The 23,723-nt window shown below is 38.6% G+C and overlaps 1 protein-coding gene across 3 annotated transcripts in view; it reads right to left on the bottom strand.

Moving 5' to 3' along the window:
- Positions 1 to 1,398: 1,398 nt before the first annotated feature.
- Positions 1,399 to 23,723, bottom strand: part of ABI3BP (ABI family member 3 binding protein) — a 233,430-nt gene continuing 211,105 nt past the window's right edge. For all 3 annotated transcript variants that reach the window (XM_023508060.1, XM_023508061.1, XM_012812736.2), the window contains 7 exons: positions 22,952 to 23,161; positions 17,830 to 17,938; positions 6,098 to 6,177; positions 4,615 to 4,644; positions 3,848 to 4,009; positions 2,480 to 2,602; positions 1,399 to 1,547 (listed from right to left, as the gene is read on the bottom strand). In XM_023508060.1, the coding sequence (XP_023363828.1) occupies positions 1,432 to 1,547; positions 2,480 to 2,602; positions 3,848 to 4,009; positions 4,615 to 4,644; positions 6,098 to 6,177; positions 17,830 to 17,938; positions 22,952 to 23,161 (830 nt within the window). In that variant the 3' untranslated portion in view covers positions 1,399 to 1,431. The remainder of the gene's footprint in view (positions 1,548 to 2,479; positions 2,603 to 3,847; positions 4,010 to 4,614; positions 4,645 to 6,097; positions 6,178 to 17,829; positions 17,939 to 22,951; positions 23,162 to 23,723) is intronic.

The raw sequence follows: 23,723 nt of genomic DNA, 5'->3' as shown, positions 1-23,723 counted from the left end.
TGAAATCCTTATTGATATTTGGTCTTAAAAAGAAGTATAGACTTTCTCATTCAGAGAAACACAGTGCCATTTGGTTTTTAGCCTTCCTGATTTTGAAAGAAATGCATTTAACAATCGGTCTAAAGCAAACTTTGGACTTCACAGGAAGAAAGGTTAATTTATGATAGAAACACAATAGATACACTGTGAAAAGATAGAAAAGGAGTTTGTAGATCCTGAATCACTTTACGCTTTTCCTTCTTCGAGAGAGAAGAGGTTATATACTGATGAGCCATTCAGAAATAAAATACTCAGTCTTAAAAAATACTACATCTCTTTATTGCAGAATTTGTACTTATTTGAAAAATACAAAATGTTGCATTGATAAAATCAAAGCACTTGAAAGGGTAAGCACAGGAAAAGGTCCTTTCAGAAAGAGGGCAGCAAGCATTCCTATTTCCCTCCACCAGTGAAGGAAAACTACCTTTGTAAATGAAAATAAGTCAGGTTTTCATTACACATTGATTTAAACAGAGTTACAACAACATGCTCTGATACATTCATTCATAGAGGTCTTATGTATAAATACATATAGTAAATATCTTATAAAATGGTAAGGATCTCATCATGCATTATCTTTTTGTGCTCAGACTTCACATTCAGTCTCTACAGCTTAATCAGAATCACAAAAACAAGGTAATTGCTTAAAGGGATGGTTTGACAAAGAATATTTAAGACATTGTAACATAATTGCAGATGATTGAGAAATAACAGTGTATCTTCTGAAACTGAATACAGCAAATTCCCAACTTTTCTTTTTCTGAAGTGTAATTTTCTGATTCAAACAAAATCTTTGTAATAATTTGCAGATATTTCAAGAAAATGAATAGTAGCATGAATGTATAACTATTTAAACTCCTCAGAAAAGCTATTCAGCTGTTGCTAAAAAATTGAAGTTTAAATTAACATGAATATTAGGACCTTTTCTATGCTGAAGACAGTTTGATCCAATAAGTTAAACTAAGTTGAGACTTACGGAATTAACTCACCCATAGGAAGAATACACATCAATAAAAGTAAATATTTTTTAAAAAGTATAAGTTTTTGATGTTAATTTTGTTATAAAAGTATCTCAAAACATCATTACAACAATGTGATAAATAATATACAAATGATCTCTTAAAATACCATGAGTAGGGAGCCAGCTTCCCCAAAAATGTTATTCTGTTAATGTCAATCTCTTGCTTTCTTAAAATGATTTTGTAAAACCTGATAAATACTCTCAGCAATTTTTTCTAATAATAAACATCTAATATTGCTATTAATTAGATTGTAGACTTTTATACATAGTAAACAAAATAGCTTTAAATGAATGTGACAAATACCATGGTGTTTCCAATGATCTTTTTGCCATGTTGAAACAGAAGGTACTTCTGAGTGTGGGTATAGCATCTACCATTTTCCAGGAATTGTTGTCCCACATTCATACCACTGAACATAATTGATTTGGGTATGACCACCTATTTCTCCAAATTGGACAGGTTCCTGGCGAACGGCTCTGAAATAGCCTAAGAAGTAAAATACAGTTTAATTTAGAGAGCTGCCATATAATATTTTTGCCCTCATTGCCCATATATAGATAGAAGGATGGCATTGAAGAGCTAAGTTACTCTGGTGAAGGAAGGTACTTTAGAAAACTCCTAGCAGTAGAGGTCCTGATGTCTTGTGAGGTAGTAACGGCTGGTTAAAATCATGCACACCTAAAAACTTGTTAACATTTTCTGTAACAAATTAGGATGGGATGGTTGGTAGCATGAGAACAGTTTCAGCTGACACTAATAATTAAGTCATCTTTTCGTGTGGTTGGTATTTTTAAGTGCCAGTGAACAAAATGTGTTACTTTACCGAAAAATCCAATCAAATAGTTAGAAGTATTTAAAGAACACCTGCTGATATTTTGAGTAATACGGACAAGCCGCCCTCGTCACTCTGCTTAGCCAAGAACTTTCAGTCTTTTTCACTCACTACACAGCTTGGTGCTAATGGCACTTGAAGAGTTTATTTCTCAGCAGAATTTTTCCGTTTTAATTATATTCGTGCATTTATTAAAGGCATAAAAGGCAAATAATACTGTTTTTGACATTCATAGGAATAAAGGTTTCTGTTAAAAATTTTGAGGGAATAAAGTAAAAAACCAGAGGTGTACTCTCTGTGACAGAAAGCATGAAGGTAATTCATGAGTGACTTAAGTTTGGGGAATGTTGCCTTTTATATAGCCGCTTTTGCAAGTTCAGATTTTCTTGAAGTAGAATTCATTTATATAGGTCTATATAATTTCCCCTGGCTCTAAGTTTCTAACTCGAGGAATTTTCTCCTAGCCAGATAGGTACAGCAGTAGTGCCTTAGAATTCTTGTCAAGCTGATTGCTTTCCTCAGCTTGATTTCTTTCTGAGTTAATCTGTAAAACCGTGTTGCCTACGAGGAGGATCAGAAAACATACCTTCTTTGGTGGGTAACTGGTCAGAACTGAGTTGCTGTCCTGTGCGTCCATCTAAAAATGAATCCACAAACTGGCAATGATCTTCTCCATGGCCCCTCTGATCGCCTATGTTATAGAATTTTCCTGAAGAGCCAGAAATTAAAATGATAAATGATAGAATAGTGTTACTTTCTTATACTATGTTATCTTCCTTTCTTTAGTATAATAGTTCAGGAAAAATCAAATTGTTTCAAATAATCATCTTTCCTGTCTTTATACTTTCTTCTACCTATTCCTTATCCTAGTCCAAGTCAGCAATGTCTCTTCATTGAACTATGTGATAAGTCTTCCAGCTGGTGTCTCTGCTTTTATTCTTACCTCCCTATATTCCTCCTCTCCTCCCCTTCTCAGAGATTAGCACCGTTTTGAAATGGAAGTCAGATGATGTTTTCCATGCATCTTTTCAGCAGAGTCCTTACCTGCTTGCCTGTTTCTCTCCTTACTGAGTCTCAGCCATAATAGCGCAGCTGAGTACATGTGTTCTGCCTCAGTCCTTCACACTTTTTTTTCTCTTTACTTCTAAATGCTTTAAGCCTAGACCTTTTGCAGTTGTTTTCTTCTCAAATTTTCTTCTTAGCATAGTACTACCTTTTCAGAGAGCCCTTCCCTAACCATTCTAACTAAAGAGGCATCTAATCCTCTCCCATGCTCTCTGTTTTTAAAATTTTCTTGAAAGTACCTATCTGAAATTCCTATTTATGTGGAATTCCTATTTATGTCTATCTTTTGCTACTGTGAAAGCAAGAAATATCTTTTTTGTTGCTTTGCTCCAGCACCTGCAACAGTGTAATAAGGTAGATAAATGAAAGTATCTGTTGAATGACTAAACAGACATCTACCTTTCTGTGTTGGGGCCAACCTTATATATTTGTTTGTTAAAAAGTTTTACTGTATGAGTGAATATAGAAAATTATAACCTATTGGGTATGGAGCAAGGGCTTAGAGCCCTTCTAGCATCTTAAAGATGTCATATTCCTTCCATGATTACTGTTAAATTATTAGTAGGCCTTTGATCCTTGGATGATTGTAACAAAATTAAGCTTGAACATGCTTAGTTACTGGACATTGAGGTTTGCCATGGTGGCACTGTTTCAAATTACAATTTTATTATTTGCCTTCTAATAGCATGTCTTTTTTTTTTTTTTTTTTAATCTAATAGCATGTCTTAAATCTTTGTTTTCTCGGATAAGTATTTCAGTAACATCTTGCTCAGAGAAAAACTTGTATTTACATCACCCCTAGTGTCTGGAACTCTCCATAGAAAAGACGAATGCTGCAAAACATTCCCTGAAACCAAAGACTCAAGACTGGGCTGGTAGCCCTGCTTACCTGTGAGAGAGTCACTCAAATAAATCTTGTATCTGAGAGAGTTGCACAGCTGCACTCCTACAAATTTTTTATACCATGTCCTCTTGACATATTGTTTGCCCTTACATTCTGAGTAGGAGTCTGAATTAAAGGGTCTTTCAGTCCAGATGGCATCTCTTCCGGCTGCATAAGGAAAACACATGGTTTGAGTTCAGTGTCTGACTCCTGGGTACCAAAAAGGTGTCCTAAAAGCTTTAAAAAAGGAGTTTTTCAAGGATAGTTGGTCTTTTCCAGTGGTAAATATTGGAGCCAAGAAAATTGCAAAGGTTTAAACGTAAACTCCCCAAATATGTTTCTGTCAATAGTGAGATAAATCTCAAAGCAGTATGTTGAGGGGTGGAATAGCCTCTGCAGTGCTAGATGTAGGCAGTATCTTAGGAGCAAATTTAGGTGGGTTTTGGCAACATATTGTAAAATTTAAGCAGATGCTTTAATGTAACTTGTTATTAAAACTGGAAATGAAGACGTTATATCTTGACTTACTAACAAAAAATTTGAGTTGCCTTGCTATGTAAGTAAAAGGAACTTTCAGAATGTCCAATTTCTTTTCATAATACCAGATGCTGTCAGTGTTATTCAAAATGTTAGGTAAACATTCACACTTGATTGATAATCCAAGAAGATCACATGGAAACAAGTGAAATCATGGCCCAAATTCTGCCATCCCTGTTTACTTGAATCAGTTTAGAGAAGCATGTGGTTGTATTCCTATTGAGACAGGTACTTACCAGAAACTGGCTCACTCACTCTTGGGTCGGCTGAGGAGAAATAACACAAAAGTTAGATGTTAATTAGGTAAAGTTCAGACATTCCAGGGGCATGGTTGAAGATGGATGCTTAAGGCTGGTAAGAACTCTTATTTGCAAAATGGTACACTCTTTTCCCAAAGACAGAATTTGAAAGTTTTGTTTTGGAAATTGCTCTTGATTGAGTAATCTGTCAGGTATTTAGCTGTATCTGTTAGATGTGATTTGAGTAGTTAGAGGAGCCTTTTTTTCTTTTTAGTTATAATCAAATTTATTATTTCACTGTTGAGGTGTACTAGTTAGTATTGTAATTCATAATAACAATAAAGTATATTCTTAGCCTTAAAGCTATAAAATTGTACAACTGACATAAAACAAGAGACAGAAGTCAACACTTTTATCTCAGACAAAACTAATCCTTTTTTACAACACTCTAATATCGTAAAATTTTGCCAACATTATAAGGATAGCCTATTCATTATGTCAATAATAATAATAATAATACAGGTATGTATTATGATGAGGGTAACTTTTGTTTGCTGCATAATTCCCTTATAAGATGTATTATTTGAGGAAGGGCAACATTTAACTTCAGTAGAATCTTGAGGTAATAGGAGCCTTTTTTTTTTTTTGTGACAGAGTCTCACTCTGTTGCCCCGGGTAGGTGCTGTGGTGTCACAGCTCACATCAACCCCAAATTCTTGGGCTCAAGGGATCCTTTTACCTCAGCCTCCCGAGTACCTGGGACTACAAGTGCCCACCACAATGCCTGGCGAGTTTTTTTACTTGTAGTAGAGATGGGGCTCGTACTCTTGCCCAGACTGGTTTTGCACTCCTGAGCTCAGGTGATCCACCCACCTCGGCCTCCTAGAATGCTAGAATTACAAGCGTGAGCCACCACGCCTGGCTCTGGAGCCTTTGTCACTTTCACTTCAATTTCAAAAGCTTCTCTTTTTAGTTACAAAAGTTATTCATGGCAAAATCACTAAGATGCCATGAACAGTAGTTTGTATAAAAATTATGCAAATAATTTTCTGTATGTGTATCTTGTTAAGGAATTGGCACTGGGAAGGTCTAATAAAATTTCAGAGCTGCTTATCATAAAAGAACTATCATGTGAATTCCTTTTCTTTCTGGATATTCTCAGTGATATTTTGACCCTCAGTATGCAGGGGGGCATTCATTCCCTAGATTTTTGAAGGGGTACAGATTATGATATTTCTTTCTGTTTAGCTGCTATGTTTTAACTTTTCTGACATCAAGATAAGTGAGGAAAAGTAAGTGGTGCCTCCCTAAGGGTTAGCTTCATCAATTTGCCTTTTTTCATGGATGGCTTTTTAGAGATTCAAGACACTCTTTGAGTACACACAACGTTTAGCTTGATTTCAAATAAGCTCCTGGTGTAAAATTTTGTGCCATTGTGGCCTTTTTCGTTCTTGCTGGGAATTACTGTTGATGTGATTACCTGATTCGGTGCTAAATGCCACGGTGTTGCTGACCGGACCTTCACCAAGAGGGTTTTTGGGTTTCACCTGGAATTCATAGCTGTGTAGGAGAAAATTAACAAAAAAATAATTGTAATTATGTTCTTGAGGGGTAGGAAGCAACATTCCCTTGTTATATTGACATCCCTCCTGATTCTCTTTGAAATAACGGTGCCAATAAATGATAATATACGTTCCAGAAGCAGGCTGGAGAAAGAAAAACACTTTCTTAAATTTTACTTTCTAGACAGCTTTTCTAATGTTTTATATACTCATGAAATTAATAAAAAAGATGGTTGCCTTTCAAAAATTCCAAATTAGTACAAGTAACTAAGCTCTTTGTAATGGACATACGGAAAAGATGTGTATGTGTATGTGGTGGTCCCAGGCTAATTCCAGCAACAAAGAGCCTCAAGTTTCCTCAAACATCTCAGCTACTTTTAGGACCCAAGAATTGGGTCCCAACCCTGAGTATAACTTTGACTTGGCCATCTTCCTCCTCATGGGGTTTGAACTCCCTATTTCAGAATCGTGATAAGGTGACAGTTTATTTAAAAAGTAGATTTCTTGCTGCACGATAGCTATTGAGTCAATTTTTGAGTGGATTTAGGTAGGAATCCTGTTTCTGGAACTTGAGTCATCTGTAGATCGCAGAAACCTGGGAAGTTTCCAGAAAAGGAAGTGTTGCCCTAAGAGCATGAACATAAATACTGAGATTTTTCTCTTTTTCTGTAAACCAGATTCATATTGGCTAAGCCTTAACATGTTACTTAAAAAAAATCCAGATCCTTTGGATTTGTAAGTACTTTGATTCTGTCCTTAAGAGTTATTGTGTAGTATTTGATAAATTTTATTTATAAGATACATACGGAGCAAATCCTTTCAAGAAATTCAGAGTAAAGCAAGTTGCCATTTGCCTGAAATTAAGCAGGCTTATCAATGAAAGTTGAATTTAAACCAATGTGAGTTAGCTGACAGTATGAGTCCCAGATTTGAACAAGGTTTTTGGAGGCTTTTGGAAGATTGATTTCCATCTTTGAGAAGTTTGTAATTAAGAGTGCAGAATACACAAAAGGTATTTTATAAATAGTTGTCAGTTTGGTACAAATGGTACCAAGTGTGCAAAAAAAGAAGTTTCCTGATCATTGAGGTGTTGCACTAAAACACTGCTAGAATCTTATGTAAGAGGGCAGGTTCTAGTGCCAACAATGGCAACCAGTTTTTGAGTGCTACATGTAAGATGCATTAGTCATTCTACCTGTATAAAGTAATATAACACACGCAAATGACTTAAGTATCATTCTAATTTTCAATTGAGAACAATGAGGCTTACAATCCTTGTAACATTACTGTCTTCGTGTTTCCAAACTTCAAGACTTTGTGAAATGGGAATTAATGTACTTCCCTCGTGGGATTTTTTTTTTTTTTTTGAGATAGTGTCTCACTTTGTCACCCTCAGTAGAGTGCTGTGGCATCGCAGCTCACAGCAACCTCAAACTCTTGAGCTTAAGCAAATCTCTTGCCTCAGCCTCCCAAATAGCTGGGACTATAGGTGCCTACCACAACACTGGCTGTTTTCAGAGATGGGGGCTCACTCTGGCTTAGGCTGGACTTGAACTGGTGAGCTCAGGCAATCCACTCGCCTCAGCCTCCTAGGGTGCTTGGATTATAGGTGTGAGCTGCTGCACCCGGCCCCTCATAGGATTTTTAATGGAAGTACACAAGAAAGCATTTTGTAAACTGAACTGATAAAAGGTGCCATTATCATTTATAATAACAGAGTGTCAATTTAAAATTGCCTGTGTCATTTAAATAAATGACACATACATAGAGTGTTTTCCCATGGAATATTTTCCAGAGATTAAATTCATGCTAAGAGGCCTAATGGCCTCAAAACAAAACAAAATCACCACCAACAAAAACAAATCAAAGCCCTTTCACAAAACTATGGTAAACTGAAAATGGAGGAAAGGAATTAGCAGCATCTGGACTTTGATTTAAGTGGGCGATGACTTTCACATTTCACATTCCAGGCCATTTCAAAAGCCCTGTGCTTTGGCCAAGTTTGATTGCTGGAATCATCTCCATGTCTTTTTAATTCATAGTTATTTACACGTGAGCCCCATTTTTAGCATGGCCACAGGCATTCAAAAGCTACTTTTTCTGGGTTGCCATTTTATGATTTGACATGTTTTGAAAAAATAATTTTACACTAAAAGTAATAGCATAGGAACTAAAAGATATACTTTGTTTTTGGCTGATTAAGCCCTATGGAAACAAAAAATACTTAAAAGATTTTTCCCAGAAAGCACATTTTGTCACAAGATGAATAATACCATAAGTCCAAGAGTAATGTTTCAGAGAAAACAGTGATTGTCCATAGAAGATAAGCCTCGGGTGCTTTCTAAAATTTTCAGAAAACAAAGTTCTCTGAAAATGAAAAAACATAAATAAAACTTCAATTAGGAGTTTGGAGAGACAGAGTTGAGAACATCTTACAAATACTAGAACAAAATGTCAAGTGAAAGATGAGACAAAATCAGAAAATCAGAGGATTATTCCAGAGAACACAGTACCCACTTAGTAGGAATTCTAGAAGGCAGAGCAGGGGGAAAGGAGGACAGAAAACTAGCCCAGAAATTGTGTGAGAAATTTTGAATTACCAGATTGAAAGAAAAAGTAGTAAAGTTTATGAATTGCAAAGTTATGGCATATTGGGGGATAAAGGCAAGTCCTAAGCACCTTTGAGCAGAAAATAATAGGTGCTATTCAAAGGATCTAGAATCAGAATGATATTTGACTTCTTAACAGTGACACTGAAAGAAGACTGTGGAACAATGGCTTCAAAAGTCCTCATTTTATCCAAAAATCTATAGCCAGCTAAACAATGGTATCAGAGTAAAGGACACTTTACAACATGTAAGGACCCAAAAACACTGTGTTCTGTAACGTTTTCCTCAAATGTATTTCTTAAGAAATGCCACAAAGTGAGGGAATAAATAAGGAAGAAGACCCGGGATGCAGGAATGAAGAGATTCTACAGAGGGAAAAGGAATTCCAGAAGCATTGTTGCCATTTAGGAAAATACAGTGAAGGAGGAGCTGCCCAGAGTCTTTGACCATTTCCAGAAATGGTCAGCCTAGAAATAGGGATTTAATTAACAGAAAAAATAGCTAAAATAATAATCTTTTAAAAATTGCCTCTGGTTAACCAATTTTAGGAATAGGGAGGAACTGCTTTCACGTATTTGAGTTTCAAAACTATATACATATTTCTGTTAAAATGGAAATGAAATTTAAAAAGCCAATTTATAAGACCATTGTATCAAAACTAATATCTGTTAAGCAGGGGACAGTCCAGGAGACAACTGTAGCCAAGCCTTTTGGCTCCATCTAGAACAAGATAAATAACACCCTTTGCTTCGGAATGTCATCCCTGGTTCCACCAGGGAGAGGTGCAATCCTAAGAAAAGCACCGCTGCCCACACAGCCCTTCCAGGAGGCAGCATGGTCTAGTGTTTGGGGACATGGTTCAGAACCAGAAAGATGTGATCACAATGTGTGATTTTAAGGTAAGCTGCCTAACCTCTTTGAGCTTCAATTCCTCATGTATAGGAAGCAAATATTATTCATGAGAATTCTGTATAATTATAACATCACAAGGATATAAAAGTGTTACGAGGTTTTCTTGAGGATTAAATAAGATGATGTGTAATAGCAAGGTGCCTGCCACATAATGATTATAAATATTCACTAGTATTATATCCCTATAGTTTTTTTTTTAAAGAATTTCTCTTATTGGGGAATTTGACAAATACTGCTATAAAACTCTCAAGGCAGAACCTTTCATGTCCAAATGCTCATTTTTTTTGATTTTGAAGTTTATAAATAAGGGCACAGACAAGGCATTATTGGGAGGATTGAAAATTTAATAAGTAAATCTTTCATCTTAGCTCCAGAGGTTAAGAAAAAAAAATTACATAAGATCTCATTGATGAGTTTAGGAAGCTCTAAAGGAGTGGCATAATGAATTTGAGGGTTGGCTAGTTCATGCCTGTAATTCTAGGAAGCTTAGCAGAGAAGATCACTTGAGGCCAGGAGTTTAAGACCAGCCTGGGCACACAGGGTGAGACTCTGTCACTCAATTAAAAATTAGCTGGGCATGGTAGAGCACTCCCGTAGTCCCAGCTACTCAGGAGGCTAAGGCAGGAGGCTCGCTTGAGTCAGAGCATGGGATCCTCTAACCTACCTGCAGGATCTGGCCTTGGACTGACTCTTCCACAGTGGGAGAGGTGGTAATAGCCCAAGGTTAACCTTTAGTTCTGGTTAGGGCTGCTGCTTCCTTCTGTCTTTCCCTTCCTGTTCTCTGTAACTTTTGCCCTCTGTTTCTGCCCACATTATAGAGGTGAATAAAAGTTTTCAATTTTGATTAACTTTCTAGTTACATACTCACTCCTGGTTAAAATAAGTGGTTTTCACCTTAACAGAAAACCCCGTACACCTCAAGCAAACTCCCTTTTTACACAGAAAGCCCACCTGGTAGCTGTAGGCTGGCTTTTATTTGGCTAGCTGACTTTACCCCTAGCGTAGTCTCAAAATCTTTGAGCCCCATTCAGGTGGCGTTTCAGTCAGACAGAAATGGAAAAGGGGAGCAAGAGGGAAATCTAATCACTCCGAGTAAGCTCCCCTCCAAGGATGCTGGAGGGTCAGGGTAAGCTTTTCTGGATACCTGCCACGTGTGACATCATTGTGCAGTTCAGGGAACATAAAGAAAAAAGCACGAAGGCAGAGCAGAAGGGACACAGGACAAACAAGCTTAAATCAGGGACAGAAACAAGAGCAGGGAGTCAGCAGGCACTGGGGACCATGAGTTAGCAGCCCGTGAAGTTCTCCGGAATGTTTCCTGTGTCCTTGATTTCCGTCCTGACACAGAAATTCTGGAGTCGGGCGGCACTTCTCATTCTGTAGTGCTGCTATGACCTTCTCCCGCTCCCTTCCCAGATAAAGGAACTCAAAGAAAAACTAATAGAAAGTCTGCAGTGATTCGGAGGAAGAAATGTTCTCTTTATGGACTAGTAGAGTTACGTGCTCTCCCAGTGCTGTCATTTGCCCAGTGAAAAGTTGCTAAACTGAGCGCTCTGCTTCTTTAACAAGGAAGGAATTGCTCTCTGGCTGCTGACACCTACAATAAAATAAATAAAATGCCTGATGCTTTGGCAGCGTATTTTACTCTTTTCTATAAAGCCTGTGAGAAGAGATGTTGAAAAGTTAATACGCAATCTGCAGAGATCAGAATTTCACAGAAACACTATGAAAGGGCGTAATGGCTATCCCACATGCCTGCCTTTAAGAAGTTGCTGCCTCCCTTCCAGCTAACTATCAGGGCCAACATTTTATTTAATCAAACTGCGTAAACAACAGTCCCAAACTGTCATTGCTGTCAGCCATAGGACACTTTGGTAGGTTTTAGTTTTAGGGGAAGAATTGTTCTCCAAAATCCGCCCAGGCCACAGAGTTCAGAAGTACTTGAACAGAGGAAGTGAATTTGATTTGTCTTAATTACCAGGGCGCATTTTCCACTGGAAATTGCTGGGCCATGTAGATGTGGCAGACACGATGGATTCTTCAGTTTTTCAGTAAAGTGAGGAGAGAAATGGGCTGAGAAGAGTGGTGATTAAAGGGCTTCTATTGTGTGTGTGATCCTGTGTCCATCCACATGGCCCGGCCAGTTCATTAGGAAGAACCCAGACCATCAAGGGCTTATCGGAATGTGTGCCAACAACAGTTCATCTGGAAATTGCAGAATACACACAGATTTCAAAGAAAAATGGTTTGCTGGGACAGTTTTCCTTGTTAGGGACTGACCTGGGTTTTAGTTTTATTTTCAGTTCCAGCTGTCTCACCGACTCCACGCATAGCTTTGCTGTCATTGGATTCTATCATTTTAGGGTTGGTGGAGACTCGGGAGATTGATAACCCATGCTTTCTGGCTCTGTCAGCAGTGGGGTAAGACTTACTGTTTCAAACATACTTTGTCAGTTGCTCTATTCACGGAACTAAAGGTAATCATAGTGGTTTACAAAGGGTTTTGCTCCGGATAGGAAAGGTGGTTCTTAATATTTTTCTTTTAGTTCAACAAGAGCCTAAAGGGCAGGAGAGTTTTCAAAGGAAAGAATAAATGGAGATTATGTTTAGGAAATGGACTAGGTGGGTACTGATTCAGCTGGACACCAACACTGATACATTTTATCTTAGGAGTGGGGGGCGGTAAGGGAGGGAGCCTCTAAAACAGAGCCCAGGCTGGATTTGAACCCAATGGCCCCAGTGTATGCGGCTGGCGCCCTAACTACTGAGCTAAGGGCGCTGAGCCTACAGTGTGTCTTTTATTAGCATTCATCTTGAGTCACGGTTGGGTGGAAGAGATACAGTAGAAAGAAACCTTCCTCAACCACTTAAGGTAGTATGAAAAGCAGTGTGCTACGAGAGGATCTAATTAGATGTGCTGGGAAAATTTTTGAAGATCATTAAATTACTTTCCAAAGAAATTCAAAGCCACAGTAAGTATATTCCTTTCTTGACTCTTTTTTTGAACAACATAATTTAAGTGTGCTGTGGAAGTTTAACTATAGGTTCAAGTGTACCGTGTGAGTAAAGAAAAGGCTGGAAAATGCTGCTCTAAAGAAAGAGATAAAGTTTGTGTTAACAGATCTGTTACTTCACTTGACAAAGACACTTATGGCTCCCCACAAAAGGCTCCCCTCCCCTGTGCATATAAATGACCACAGCCCACTGCAGCTGCTGGGCAGGCTGTGCCACCTCTGGAGCTGCACCCAGGAACCCCTTGTGGCTCTCTATATACAAGAACATGGGATGCAGGTGTGGAGCCAGATTTTCCCATCAGCAAAACAGCTTCTGGATGGTCCATTACCGTGGGCCATTTTTTGAGCTTCTGCAGTATAGATAAAAACCTGGCTAAGTCATAAAAACAGGCAGGAGGAAGGAGTTTAGCTTACATTCGGAAAGGAAAGCATAGTCTTCCGACATTCTGCTTTTGGATCAGGGTGTGACCATTTAGAATTTCTAACCAGAACTACTTTACAGATTGCTACTCTCTGCCTTGTTTCCCCTGGGTTAAACATTCGAATACCAAACTCTACTCCACCTGTGTCCATGTGTAAAGCTTTTCCAGTAACTATCATCTGATTTCAAATATCGTGAATTTTAGTCAAGACAAATGATGGAAAATGCTACTAAAATAAGTGATTTGCATGTATCTCCTAGTATTAGAACATAGCTGCTGTAATTCTTTCAGAAGCTATTACCTGTCTTCTAATTATATGGACTTCAGAATCTCATGGGGGAATTTTAATAGCTATAGTTCAGAGTTTACCTATGTTAGAAATTCAATTTGACCATATACTTTGATTCAAATTTCCCCCAAGCATTGAAATATAAGTAGGGTTATTCTTTATAGTTAATCTGAGTAAAAACCACTTGGTGGCTGCATCTTGTATATACTTCCTGCATTGTACAGTGGGTTTTCTTTTTTTTTTTTTTTTGAGATAGAGTCTCACTATGTTGGCCTCAGTAGAGTGCTATGGCATCACAGCTTACAGCAACCTCAAACTCTTAGGCTTAAGTGATTCTCTTGTCTCAGCCTCCCAAGTAGCTGGGACTATAGGCACCTGTCACAATGCCTGGCTATTTTTTTATTGTAGCTGTCATTCTATTTAGCAGACCCAGGCCAGATTTGAACTCATCAGCCCCAGTGTATGTGGCTGGCGCCCTAACCACTGAGCTATGGGGGCTGAGCCTACAGTGTGTCTTTTATTCGCATTCATCTTGAATCAGGGTTGGGTGGAAGAGATACAGTAGAAAGAAACCTTCCACTTAAGATAGTATCAAAAAAGCCAACAAACCTCAATTTTTGAACTGGTAATTTTGTTTTTCTGGCTTTAGCCTTGCTGTGAGTAGTACTCCGAGTACTACATGTATTTCACCTAAGTCATGCACACGGATTTGCTTAGAAAGAATAACCCTGTGGTTTCCTTTCCTTTTCTTGCTAGCCTGCCCCTTCCATCTTCCTTCCTGTCAAGTTCTAGTGTCAACTGTTCTGTGAATCTTTCTCTCCTTCTAAATCACAGATTACTTCACAGGCATTAGTTGTGTTTTCCCAGATACTTTTAGGCTTCAGAAATATCATGTTAATTAACACAATTTACTTCACCTTCTTCTTCTTAACGCATTACTTTAATGGGCGTTTCAACACATAATTTTAATATTTCAGCTGAAAATATGTTTTGCCCATTAAACAGACACATTAATTTCTGATATACCTCCTTTAAAAGAGGTGTAGGATGCATTCACAGGCTTGCTGAGCAGTAAGATCTATTGAACTACTTGGCCACTACAAGGTTTCATATATGTAGACTATGCAGTTTTCATCACACTCTGTTACATCCATGTATATTACTATTTTTTTCCCTCAAGTGGCAAAATGTTGTTTACCTCAAACTACTGATTGACAGTTTTAAACCATGAGCCATTAGTAGGGACTACCAGTATAATCCTGGCTGAATTATATATATGATAATTAATGGTCTTGATATTGTACTGGACTTCATTAGATGATACCAAAACTCTAAAATAGCTTTAAGTAAACCAAATACAGACAAACTGAAATACCACAAACTAGTGCCAGTGGTGAAATCCAGCACAGGATCCTGATTTTAGGGGTCCCTAAACTTGACTTATTGTAATAATTGCTTTTCCCAAAGAGAAATTCAGAGAGGGCCTCCTTAGGCTTTGTCAGTGTGCGGTCAGGGTAGGTTTTAGGGGCCTCCATGGAAATCTCACTGCTGGGGGACAGGAGAGAAAAGCAAGACCCATATGAGGAGGATGGACTAAAGAGGTCGGTCATGCTGTCCTTCAGTCTGAGCCAACTCCAGAAACAGGACGAATCCAAAATGATTACAACCAGAAGGTCCATGTGGCCCCATGACCTGTGGTTACAGAATAAGATGCAGCTCGGTCCAAGGATACTTTTTCTTCCCACCTCCTTCACCAGTTAGGTCAGATGCCCAAATGGCACTCTTGCCAAGACATTAATAAAAGTGGTATTTCCTAAGTCTCTTCAAACTCCAATTTTGTTTTTCATTTGAGTTTATAATAAAATTATATACTGCATGGGTAAAAAAAAAAAATGAAAACTATAATGAAAGAGCAACTCACTGCCCAGTCACCACCACTCCAGGCTGCCCCAGCTCCTGATCTGGCTCACCAGGGCTCCTCCACCCTGGCTTCTCCCTCTCTTTGCTGCTCCTGCCTCCAGTCACAGGTCATGGGTCCACATGGAGCTTCTGGCTGTAATCATTTTAGGACTCATCCTGTTTTCACCACGTGCACTGGGGAAAATTGCCCATGGTTTGTGGCACTCAGCCATGCCACCTGACATCCCTCCCTATCTCAACCACCTACCAGCCTCAGCCCAACTGTCACCTCCAGGAAAATTCTCCTCATTTCCCCAAACTTGGAGTGTCACCACCCTGAGCTACCAGGGCACTGTGGGATGTGCTTCTGTCAGTGCTCTGGTCCCTTGTGCAGAGCACCTGGTAAATTAGCTGCCTGCCTCCCTCTAGCTCAGGCGCAGCAACCTTCTTTATTCATGTTATGGCCACAACACCAAGCCTACCACTGGACACATTGTTGGCATTTAACAAATGTTAGTTGAATAGGAAGACAAACCTTTCACAAACAAATCGGGTTTAAAATGTCACTAGAATAACTGTTCCACAGTCAGATCTGAGGACAGCTCAATTCCCAAAAGTAACCCAATGTACATTTAGAACTCGGGCCCTTTTCAGTGAAGGTGGTATACTGCGCAGTTACCTTTTATTAAGTGGAATAAAATGCAGGAAAATGAAGAGAAAAACCATCTGTGTGTGTGTGTGTGTGTGTGTGTGTGTTTAAAGAGACAGAGTCTCACTTTGTTGCCCTTGGTAGAGTGCTGTGGTGTCATAGCTCACAGCAACCTCCAGCTCTTGGGCTTAGGTGATTCTCTTGCCTCAGCCTCCTTAGTAGCTGGGACTCAGCCTCCTGAGTAGCTGGGACAAAAATTCCCCGGTTAAAAAGTCTAAGTTAAATGACCTTTTCTCTTTTGCCTTTTCCTTAAAATATATTAAAAAAAAATGTTTTGTGGTAAAAAGTCTTGCTAAGGAAACAACCAAGATCATCAAATGGGCTTTTACTGAAATAAATGTTTATTTTGGCTACCTTGAATATTTTAAGAAAATAAATTAAATTGCAAAATTTTCCATGTTATATCTCAAAATAGTAAAGTTTAGAGAAAAAAATAGTTGTGGAAGAAGAGTTATTTTTGCAATATAGGACTATAGCTTATATGTGTATACGGCAAACCATCTATTATGAATTAGATGCTTCCTTTGCCATAAAAAGAAAAGTCTCCCTATTGTCAGAACCAAAATAGGTTCTTTTGAGTGTGCCTATCAATACCCAATTCTACTCAATCAATTGATGACAAATGTGAAACTAAGAGAAAAAGGAAACTTCCCTACTAGATTTCTAGAAACAACTAAAGACCTCATTTTTCTATCAATAATATAATGAATTGATAAAATGTTGTGTATTTTAGATTTAAAAAATCATAAAACTGTACAGCAATGTGAATAACATGGTATCAGTGTGTAATAAGGGGTACTTAAGAAGAGTTGTTTATTATAATGTTAAAAATATGTAACTCTATTATCAAATTCCTTTCTTATTTGTAGTAAAGGGTTCCAAAAGCACAGGACTGTGTGCCTGGGACTTGCAGTTATCTGAAGAATTAACTATTAAACACTTTAACTACATTTTGTCGCGTGACTTGCATTTCCTCGCCCTCCCCCTTTCAGCGTGACAGCCAGATTTCTTTGTGCTTTAAATCTAATTTACCTCTTAGTTCTAATGTAGATCTAATTTACATCCTAGTTGTCTCTGGTCCACAGATCTTTCCTTCCAACTTTGGTATTTAACATAAACATTCAGCATCAATAGCCCTCTATTTAGTTATGTTGTTATGCTGTTAACTTACAAGACCATCTTGTCAGCTCTTTGGTCCCCATCAGTTGTAAGGGTTAACAACTATATTACAGCACATTCAAGAGAAAGTGCATCTTAGAAGGAGGTGCCTAACGACCTTGCTAATTAAGAGAAACGATACAAAAGACCAGAGGCAGTTTAACACGTGCACACATTCCAAAAAAATTTACTCATATCACTCTCCACCTCCTTCCTACTTCATCCTCACAATACTAGCCTATCACAAACCAGGACTACATACATAACAAAATTTAGAAGTACCCCTCGTTCCCCCACTAACTGAACCTATATAAACCCCTACCTATTACAATAAACAGCTTCGGCTCAGTCCCTTTCCCAATGTGTCTTTGTCTTATTTGTCTTCTCCTTTCATACGCTGACTCCCCAAACCACCGCCACCAGCCGGTCGAGAGGCGGCAATCAGTAACGTGCATATTTGCTAAATATGACTCCAGAGGTATCTACTGTCACATATGGAAAGCCAAAGAGTGAGATGCAGGCCAGAACCTCCTTAAAGACCAAGAAGATGATGAAGATACATGCATAAGTTCATTTCGTTGTTGTGGTCATGACTTTCGCGCTCTCAGAATTCACCTGGAATAGCACTGGTGGCTTACCTTGTGTCCGGTTTCAGATTTTCTACTGTGGAGAAGGTCTGATTTGTAATTTGAATGGACTTGTTCTTTCCACTGAATGACCCATTTTCCTTGGATATAACTTCATATTCTGAAAAGTAAAAAAGGCCAAAAGATACTTCTCTTTATTTCCCCACTGATTTAACTGCTCTTGGTGCTGACAGCGTAATAAAGCCACTCTCATAAACGTGAGCAATCGAGGTTGCAGCTTATGAGGTATATTGATCTTATATAGGGTAACCAGATTTTAACATCTGTAAGTCGGGACAACATGGCCGGGGGCGGAGCAGGGGCGAAGCTGAGGGGACGGCGCCGGGCAGGGCCTGACAACAAGGCAAACTTTGATAAGGAGTTCTCCATAATCACTTCTCGGCAATTATTTATTACAGTTTAACATTATAAAATTAACAAAAATAATATAAAATTCATATTCTGGCGAAATAGCCATATGGCGGCCGAAAGCCGTATATTCCCTTCTTGTTCTCCAGCCCGTTTGTGCATTCTTTCCAAAAATCAGGACTTTTTTACAACGTCACAGGACGCGGGACAAATTGTTGAAAAGGGGACTGCCCACTAAAATCGGGACGTCTGGTCACCCTATCTTTTACATTAGCAATTCAGGTGGGGGTGGTAAGCAGGTGACAAAGGTCCTAGAAGCCTTTGGGGATTTGCTCACTGATGGTTTCTGCTTTCCTTTTACTGGGGCAGAGGAGGGCCCAGTACCTGGACAGATCGATGACACTCTGTGTTTGCTCTGGATATGTAACCTTTGATTTTGTTCGGTAAGAAAGATCTCCCAGCACTGTTGGAAAGCCCAGCTTGGGGAAAGCAGGGTGTGAGGAGTGACGCCTGAGAAGAAGCTGTGTTTCCTGCTTCATGAGCTTTGCAGTGTGGTTGGGGGCAGGCTGCTGAGCCCGTGGTGTTGCTGCCAAACACCCCTTTGAGTTTGTGGCAGGAAATAATAGTTAAATAATAAATTATACTCTCCTGTCATTTGTTATTTTAAACTATAAAATTAGTGGGGTTTTGTACCTACTGCTTATGTAAGTTATGCTTTCTTGATCATTTTCTTTGTATTAAAAAAAAAAAATCATGCCCTTACAGTCTGCATAGAGGTCTGCATAAACTTCAGTCAGAGGCCTGTTTCTATGAACTTGTATAAGAAAATACAGTTTACATGTTTGTTAATTGGTTCTTCCCACTCTCAGCCCCACTCAGAATCAGCTCCATTACTACGAAGAAACACACAAATTCTGGGCCTCAGATAAGGTAGAAAGGCTGCAAAAGCCTTCTGGCAAGTTATACTGGGAATTTCTGAGATTAGCATGCAAGCTAAATATCCAAAATAAAACAAAAACTGCAATAGCACAGGTAGACCTCAAAAGTCCTGAAATCACCAATTTATATGTATGGAGGATTTTTGTTGTTGTTGTTGTTTGTTTGTTTGTTGAGTCTCACTCTGTCACTCTGACTAGAGTACATTGGTGTCATTATTGCTCGCTGCAGCCTCAATAGCTCAAGCCATCCTCCTGCCTCAGCCTCCCAAGTATCTGGGATTACAGGCTCATGTTACCCCATCTGGCTTACTTTTTTTACTTTTTGTAGATTCAGGGTCTCCCTATATTGTTCAGGCTGATCTTGAACTCCTGGCCTCAAGCTGTGTTCCAGCCTTGGCCTCCTGAAGTGCTGAAATTATAGGTGTGAGCTACTGCCCAGCCTAGGGAGGATTCTTAATAATATATTTTAAAAATCTAAAAAGGAAGATGACTTTTTTCTGAATAATTTTATAATTTAACTGTATATGATTATCCTTTCAAAAATTCAAAATTAAACTGGAAGACAGTGACCACTATATCTGGATACCCTCTGTAGCTATTAAAGGACTAATGATTGATCTTTTGTGCCCTCATTGATCCCAACCCATCTCTCAATTGGCCGTCCATTCTAACAGATTGGAAAAGGAGGGAGGCACGGGGGAGGATCTTAAATTCAAATCTGTCCATGTGGTATCTTGTCCTCTGCCGTAAAGGGATACATATTAGAAAAAGTTGAAGTAATTAAAACATAAGTAAAATTGATGTTTGAAAAAATGGAAACCGCATGGTGTAACAGGAAGAGACCGACCAAGCCACTTGCCTTAAACTCGGTCTCAAGTCTTCCCCTTCGTATAGTGCCAATAATATCTCTTCATAGGCTTGGTGTGGGTTAAATTAAGAAGATGTGGAAAGTTCCTAATACTATTTTGCATGTATTTTGCTCAATAGGTGGTACTTCTTATTATTTTTGCTTCAGTAATTCTTTCTTCTCCCTGAATAGTGTCCTGAAAATAGCATCACAAAATTTCCAAGATTCCCACTGCAAAGATTCACGTGCTGCTTAGTCACCAAGAAAACAGTTTATATGACACTCTAGCTGGTCATGTACCAAAGCAACCACATTCAGAAAACACCTTTGGGTTGGCACATTCCTCATCAGCTGTATGCTATCCTTCTTAATACTAACCCAGCCTAAGGACTAGCTTTAATACTTAAAAATTTACTGTACATCTTCTCTAATTTTCATTTGTTTTAAGTTTTAATAGTTGATTAAATACTATCTTTTCTTGGGAGATTAGAGTTTTCAAAATGGATCTAGAAGCTTCTTTCCTAATTAAAAGAACATTTAGAATTTTGAATTATAGCTATTGAAAATGTTTGCCTTTTGCTTTGTAAATATATCTTTTATTTTTTGATGCTTGAAGGGCTAATGCCTTTTCATAAATTCACCAACGTAATACAAATTGCTTCTGTTACTGCTACTACTGACAAACATTAATTTAATAATTCCTAATTTATGCCACATATTCAAATACTTTATTTAATTTTATCCTCAGGATAATTGATAACAATGGGAATGACTATTATTAGAGACAAGGAGACTAAGGCTCAAAGAGGCCAATCATATGCCCAAGTTGCACATCTAGAATAAAGCAGGCCTGGGATTTACATCGTTTCCCGGAGGCTCCTGGAATATCATATAGCAATGACTTACAATGAACATCACTTTAATGTGTCTATGGCTAGTTTTTAGGTGCACCTATTTCCACTTGAGTGTTGAAGGGACATGTAAAAGCAGCTGCATTCACTAGAGGGGAATATGGGCCCATCAACTCAAAGAAAATCACTCACAGAAGTCACCTCAGAGGAATGAAGAATATGATTCATGCTTTTTGTTATTTCTCAATATTCTGTTGTAAAACCATTTGCTAACCATGGTGCTGCTCTTGGTGCTAATAGTGTACTAAAGCTACTCACATAAAGTGACTGTAAGACTTGATCTCTGTATTATCTGAGCTGCTGATCTATAAACAAGACATTTGAAATCAAGTGATATTTAATGAAATACTGAAATGAAAAAAAATTGAGAGCCTTAGGATCAATGGTCTGATGTTTAAATAGGGACTAGCTGAGCAATGGTTAAATAAAAAGTTATTTCTATTTAGGAAACATTATAGTAAAGAGAGGTGGTCCTCGTCTGTAAAAATGGTTATTATAAGTTCCCTTATCTTGTGAAAGTTCCTAAGCAACCCATTAACATTTAGTAACACATTACAAAAGCAATTGATTAGGTAAGGCATACTCTCTATCCACGATTCTTTGAAGTTAGAAATTTATAAAATCAAAAAGGAAAATCTTTCACCTTTGAAAAGTTAAACCAAATATTATTGAGACATCCAATGGATATATATTTGAAGAGCCAGTTCTAACTTAATGTCCCACATCTTTAAGGCAAATGAAATTTTACAAATCACTTGATTTTATGAGAACTAAGCCTCAGTCTATCATAGGAATGCCTTGTAAATATATTACATGAATGGAGAGTCTGGGATGTTTTAGTACATGTAGATAATCGATATTGAGAGATTGATTTTTAGATATTGAGACGGTAGGCCCAAGTAAAAAGCAGGACAAGGCCAACCTCCAGGAACCAAATGGAAATTGTTGGTTCTTTCTCAAACAGCTAGGCCAAATGCAGTGGCTGAGGCAGGAGGATCACTTGAACCCAGGACTCTGAGGCTGTAGTAGACTATAACTGCATTACTGTATTACAGCTTTAGTGACAGAGGGAAATATTGTCTCTAAACAGACCAACAAACAAACAACAACACCCACCCCCCCAAGGCTAGCTTTGCATGTGAAAGGGAAATTCACAAGAAAAGAAAAATGGTAAAAAAAAAAAAAAAAAAAAAAAAAGCAAGCTAGGTAATGATAAAATGCTTACACTAGAAGTTGCTCAGATCAAAAGGGCTCCATCTGAGGAGAAATAGCTGCTGTTTGTTACACAGGAAATGTTTTTGGCAGGTCCTGAATCTCCCCACTTCTTGCCTGGCTCTGTGCTCCTCTCTGTTCCTGACAGCCTCTTAGTTGACCCCTATATTACTCGTCTTCTAGTACCAGGTCCGTGGCAGGGACCTCACATCCTCATACTGACTACTTGCTCTATCTTCTAGCTGATTTCGGGTAGCCTTCTCCCCATTCTGACTATCCTGTTCATTATGAGAACCAACCTGTCATAACAAATTCAAAGAGTGACCCAGGGTTTTTTATTTTTCAGTCATTTTTAGAGGAATTGGGTAAATGGTGGCAGAATCTAGCTTTGTTGTGATGACCAGGAAGAGAAGTTTTGTTTTTATTTCTCCTAAGACAGTTGAAATAACTTCAACCTGCTTGAAAGTTCTAGGTTCTTTTGGAAACTAGGTTGCGAACAGGAAACTAGTTTAAGTATCGGCAATGGCGATTCCTTCATATATGTTCTGTAGTTTCTTGGTAATGGAAAGTCTAGCTACGTCTTCATATTGTGAGACAGAGTTCTGAGAGGAGATGGGGGGACTGTGGCTTGAAGAGATGTGCTAAATTAAGTGGGAGCCCATAACCAGGACAAGGATGTTTGTCCCATCCTGTGACACTTTTACAATAATGCACCACAAGGACAGCAGAACTCTCCCAGGACTTGCCCCTTTGCAGATTTGACTCACTTGTCACAGTGGGCCCAGGGTGCCCACTCCCAATGTATCCCATTAGGAAAGCTTCCCACAGTAGTGACAGACCTCGTAACAGGATCTTACCAGTGACAGTGTCATTTAGTGGCTTTTCCCAGTCCAAGATGACAAATGAAGGACACCCTTCCACGGTGACCACAGTGAGGTTGGTGGGTGGGTTCTGTGGAGGGCTGGTGGCATTCCCATCTGTGGCCTCCTCTTTTGGGAACCGCTTGACGGAGTCAGTGATGGAGCAGGGACTGTTGTCAGGCTTTGGGATGTATCGCACATGAGGACCTAGGAGAGAGAGGACCCTGATGCTTAACACCTTTGAAACTTGTAAAGAATACAGAAGGAAGCTCATGACGTCATTATTGTTTAAGGACATTGGTCTCATATAAGCAGATGGCTGAAAGCAGTGCTTTGAATAGTTCAAACCTAGAAAATCCAAAATCTTTCCTTTGAGATACGTGATACAGATGATGATGTTGATTTACTTACCATAAAAAATAGGTTTAACTTACACCTGGTTTAAACCTCATAATTTATGGGGGCAGTGGCTCTTACCTCTTTAGTGCTAAGCCCTTTGCTAACCATAGTTCTGGTCTCACCTAGTAAACCTGAAAAGCTAGACTCACAAGGATCAAGCAGTTCCAAGTAATTTTACTGCACCCCAGAAAAAACCACAATATTTAAAAAATGAAACATATTTTTTTTATCTCTCTGAGATCCAAAAAGCTCAGAAAAAGCGAAGCACAACAAATTTGCAAATTATGCCAACCATAGTCTCAAAACCAGTGATAAAGAGAAAATCCTGAAAGGACACAGAGGAAAAAAGACACGTATGGCCCAACAGAGT

Source organism: Otolemur garnettii, unplaced genomic scaffold (genome assembly GCF_000181295.1).
Source record: "Otolemur garnettii isolate 467f Iridium unplaced genomic scaffold, OtoGar3 scaffold00220, whole genome shotgun sequence".
Classification (NCBI taxonomy): Eukaryota; Metazoa; Chordata; class Mammalia; order Primates; family Galagidae; genus Otolemur; species Otolemur garnettii.
This window is presented reverse-complemented; position numbering and strand designations above follow the sequence as displayed.